This window comes from Rhyacophila brunnea, unplaced genomic scaffold (genome assembly GCF_057557595.1).
Source record: "Rhyacophila brunnea isolate RB1 unplaced genomic scaffold, BYU_Rbru_1.0 scaffold_19, whole genome shotgun sequence".
Classification (NCBI taxonomy): Eukaryota; Metazoa; Arthropoda; class Insecta; order Trichoptera; family Rhyacophilidae; genus Rhyacophila; species Rhyacophila brunnea.
This window is the reverse complement of record NW_028232848.1, coordinates 34,298,563-34,303,780: the sequence shown is the minus strand read 5'-3', so window position 1 is coordinate 34,303,780 and position 5,218 is coordinate 34,298,563. Positions and strand designations below refer to the sequence as shown.

Here is a 5,218-nt window from a genome sequence, read left to right as displayed (position 1 = left end):
AACCGGTCCAGATTTATTTATTAAAAGTGGAATAAGTACTTACTAAAATAAAATTGCATTTTATTAAATTAAATTATTAATTACATGTGTTTTTTTTTAGAAATATTTGTTAGTAGTTAACGAGTTTTTATCAGTGATGTGTATATTATTGTGAGTATAAATTTCACTGGCGAGTAAAACTGATTATATAAATATTCCCTGTATGAATACTTAGCTCAGTATTAACATACGGTTCAAATCGGTAACACATATATACGACTCTGTGCAGTGATCAATTATGGATTTTAAACAATATTTATCCGATCTCCCAACAGACCATTCTAGGAAAGTAATCAAAGAAATACTTGAAAAAGAAAATCTAAATGATTACCGTGTAACAGTCTCAGGGGCGTCAAAAAATGGAGATAATTATTTAGGAGATCTGTACAGGATTAATATAACGGGAAGAAAGCCGAATGGAAAACCTGGATCACTAGATCTCGTGTTGAAAATATCGTCAGATGATCCCGTGGTTAGAAAACATGTACCGTATAATAAATTGTATAAAAAAGAAGTGTACGCGTATACTAAAATAATACCTTATTTCAATCAAATACAAGATGAATATAAGGTACCAAAGAAGAACCGGTTTATGACTGCCAAATGTATCAGTTCGTCGTCTGAAGAATTGAAAGAATTTGTTCTCATGGAAGACTTAGGTTCGCGTGGATTTGTTTTATTTGATCGTCTAAAGTCTTTAGACTATGAACATTTATCTCTCTGTATTAAAAATCTGGCTGCACTCCATGCGTTGTCTTTTGTGATGATAGAAAAAGAGCCTGTGTTATTAAAGCAAATGGTGGATGACTCTTGTCAAATTGTTGTTTTGTCGGAAGGTTTTATAAAGTTGCTTAGAAACGCTGCTATTCAGACAGGCAAGATTATGGACGACGAAGTCTGTGTAAAAAAGCTTCAAGATTATATGAAAGACCCCTATGAGAAGTTGTGCAATTTTTTAGACACTAAAGCGGCTGCTCCCTACAATGTTGTCTGTCATGGAGATTGTTGGTCAAACAATTTTCTATTTAGATATGAGGTGAGTTTACTGAACGTATATAATTATTATTTAATCAATGAGGAAGAGTGCCTGTTGGATGAAAGTATGCTATGGGTAACCAAAAAATAGTGGACGCATATAGTACAGTCCATGGCCCTCACAAAGAGGGGGTGACAGGGCTCTAGCCCAGAGGCCCGGGCTCAAAGTGGGGCGGCGTGACGGTTCGATCAGATATGTGAGATAACCCCCCAAAAAAATTTGCTCTAATATTAAAATAAAAGTCGCCTGCGGTGCTATTCCACGAGGGGGGTATGAACATTTTGAAAAAATGTGGCTGTAAGACGCAATTTTTGATTGTTTTGTGTGGATACTCGACAACTCCATAATTTAAGTAGATGTACAAAAAAATCAATAAAAATACACTATAGGCCCTTACTTTTTACCTGTAACACAATTTTTAAAACACTACTGTTGTGCGTCACCATGCCATTAAACTAAGCGATAGGTAGGGGGGGGCTGACAAAGATCTTGGCCGGGGGATCCGCTTTAGGATGTGGGGTCATGGGACAGTCATACCACCACAGTTTTCTATACATTTTCACAGCGCTCGAAATGGAAAATTTTACGAACATATTAACATAGTTATCTAATTGTATGTGTATTTTATAAATTTATTATATGGCATATCTAGCTGATTCTATCAATTTAATATGCCCACTGGACAAAGCGATAATCTTCAGAATTGTATGAACCGGAACAGCATTTCGGTGGGATCTCGTCCATTTAGAGCCCTGTATTTTCACTTGCAATCACTGCTAACCTTTTAATTACCACATTTAAATAACACGTTAATTAGGTAGGCATAACTAATGGCCAACGACTCCAAACGCGCCAGTCGCGGTGTTAGCACTAAATAAGATTTATACTTGTAATAATCCAGTTTCAATTGAGATTAGCTGATATACGTCACTATGCCTAATTGAAATAAGCCAACAAATAAAATATGTCGATTTGCATTGTTTCTAACACTAAAAACATTATTTTATTTACATGTTAAGGTAAATGTTAAATAATTATTCACTATTAAATATAAATGTGTAATAGTGCGCCTTCAGCGTTGATATATAATATATAATGCGCCATTGATTGTTAGTGTTTCAGAGAAAAAGTTGATAACTGAAATACCTACTAATTGCGTACATTCGTAGTAAAGTTAAGGGCGGACGTCCTCAGAGTGTCAGTTTGTCAATTTATGGCTACGGCCGTATGTTGTAGCTTAACCACTGGGGAATGCCTAAAGAAATGGCGTATTTCAAAAAAACACTACCTTATTCTTAGGTCAATAATTATTATAAAGCAATCATTATTCGTAGGATGTTTATCACACTTGAATGGTCAAAGACATAGCTTATAATGAGTATCTTTAGAATTATCTTCAAATGTGTTAATCTTGCCCATTTTTGAATAATAAAATGCCTAATTCTTGTCAAATTTGGGATCACAGAGATTATCAATATAATTATTTATCGTAAATATTTCACTATAATAATGTCAACATAAATTATACTGATGGTTTTATAAATTCGTTTAAAAATTAATAAATGTAAAAAATCTTAACACCATCGCACATTTATGTACTGAATTATGATTATATTCTAAAACATTAGAGCGAGAGGTTTAAAAGAATACTATGTAATGCAATAAAAATACTTTATGCAGTCATCAAATGTTTAAAATAAATATAAAGGATATTAAGGCTTCAAAATTATATAAATAGATTATCTACAACGTTTAAGGAATGTCCAGGATCATGCTTTGAAAATAGAATAAAAGCTCCATTTTGACTTACACTGAGCATGTCCACCCTTAATCGGATAATCGGATCAGATAATTCGGAAAAAAATATTGATCGTTATTAATTTGTAACATCTCATAACCAAAATGGCGTGACTTAATGTGAATGATCCGCACATAACGAAAATAATATTGGAAGCTTTAAATTTGAAATAAATTATTATTATTTTTATATTCTTAACTTTTTTAACTACTCAATACGCACGCACATAGAAACATTATAGAAGGAAAAGTTCAAAGATATAATTTCCTTAAAAAAAAAAACGTTATAAAATGTGAATTAGTTAAACGATCCCATTTTATTATGACCTTATGTTATTATTATTATCTTTAAAACTTACCTGCAGTTAGGTATACAGCGTGCAAAACAATGAATACTTACGTGATTTAATGTGTTTTAAATTGTGTTTCAGAAAAACCAACCAGTAGAGATGCGAACCGTGGACTGGCAGATTATCCGTTATGCTTCCCCCGTGACGGATATAACGTACCTTCTGTTCACCAGCACCGACGAAGAGACAAGAAGAAAGTATTATCCAGCCATATTGGACCTGTATCATGAAACCCTCCGAGAACGCCTGGCCGCGATGGACTGTGATGTCGAAAAGTGCTACCCGAAAGAAGTGTTCATGGATCAGGTCAACAGAATACTGCCATATGGCCTTCTCATGTCGCTGGTTCTTTTACCATTGATGCAGAGTGACAGGGATAATGCGCCTGAGATAATGGACATGGTAGGGGATGGGGATGACAAGGAGAACAAAAATCAACTGTCAAAAAACTGTATTGATAGAATGCGAGGTGTTGTAAAAGACTTTGTTAGATATGAAATGATTTAGTGGCGTAGAATTTTGAATTATTTAATATTTTAAGGTCCACATACCGAGTAATGGCTAATAATTAAGAATGTTGGTTATATAGACCCGGTATTGGTGCGAATGGACCGATTGGGCACAATTATTGGGCCACGCGCTCTGAGTGACTTCCGGTGTCGCAATAATAAAAAGGGAATTTATTCGCACAGTTAAATTGAATGTTTTCACCAGTGACGTCCCGTGGGGGTAGGCAAATTGAGCGTCGCTTCGGGGCGGCAGTTACTCGAAGGGCGGCAAATCGAGGAGAATCATTTGGAACATTTATAGAAATAGTTACATAAATTTAGTAATAACGAAAATATCTTTCCATTAAAAAAATCAGCTCACTGGTTTTATCGGGTTTGCGATATCTAGTTTACTTCCACTGCCATTCGACGTACTTAGTGACCAGAAACGACACGTGCAGATTTAAAAATAATTAGTCTGATATTTTGTTAGTAATGAATTCATAGAACACATTTATTAGATATTGGACTCATAAAAGGATGATAAAAATACTTTATAAAAAATGAGGTGGCATTTTGGCGCTAGCTAGGGGCGGCATTTTATCTAGGGACGTCACTGGTTTTCACAAAGTGTTGACAACATTTAAAAAGATAACATTCACATCGGAAATGCATGGTTTCACAAATGATCGACAACTTTATTGTCAAATGGCAGATTTTCACTATGGAAAGAAATAGTTCTTACTTTTGTCAATAGATTATTGTAACACTCAAAAATTAATAGATGTATCGAAAGGAAAATATATTTAGCTCTTATGTGCGGTTAAATTAATTATGAGTAGGTATACTTGATAGTTGTGTACATATTATTACAACTATGAACAAACTCATTTAAAGAAAGAAATGATCAATTTGATGAAAGATTATAATTATTATATATAATAATAAAATATATTATCAATCTATATTCTCTTAAACATATTCGATTTTATTGATATGGGGCTATTAAAACGACAATTTCTATAGTAATATCATATACTTAACTTTTATTTTTATTAAACGAATAAGAAACAAGATTTGAGAATGTAACATTCTATATATTGAATTTCAATGACATTATTAATGGACGACGCACTCAATACAGTAGCTAGCAAGTAAATTCGCGCATTCGCATGTATAGGTAGACGTCACACAATTTCCATTATGCGATATCACGCATCGGGAATTTATGGCAATATCACCTTTATAGGTAGACGTCACACAATTTCCATTATGCGATATCACGCATCGGGAATTTATAGCAATATCACCTTTATTGTAATGGCGTTAGAATAGGTTTTCTAGTGTCAATGTTCATTCGAGCGAACTCGTTCGAACCGAACCGTTCGGCAGACCCGACTAAAAGCATCGAGAATTTATAGAAATATCACCTTTATTGCAATGGCGTTAGAACAGATTATGCCATCCGGCAGACCCGACAAAAAAATGAGTGTCATTTTTATTCCCAG

General features: G+C 34.0%; 1 protein-coding gene across 1 annotated transcript; it reads left to right on the top strand.

The window, feature by feature from the left end:
• Positions 1 to 243: 243 nt before the first annotated feature.
• On the top strand, positions 244 to 3,849 carry LOC147072924 (uncharacterized). The gene is made up of 2 exons (XM_085946219.1): positions 244 to 1,075; positions 3,304 to 3,849. Exons 1-2 carry the CDS (start codon positions 278 to 280, stop codon positions 3,727 to 3,729), a joined length of 1,224 nt encoding a protein of 407 aa, XP_085802345.1. The 5' UTR covers positions 244 to 277; the 3' UTR covers positions 3,730 to 3,849.
• The last annotated feature ends 1,369 nt before the right edge of the window (positions 3,850 to 5,218 follow it).

Coding starts and splice junctions, on each gene's coding strand:
- LOC147072924 (XM_085946219.1), top strand. CDS start 278: ATGGATTTTAAACAATATTTATCCGATCTCCCAACAGACCATTCTAGG. Junction 1,076..3,303: donor ATTTTCTATTTAGATATGAG/GTGAGTTTACTG, acceptor ATTGTGTTTCAG/AAAAACCAACCAGTAGAGAT.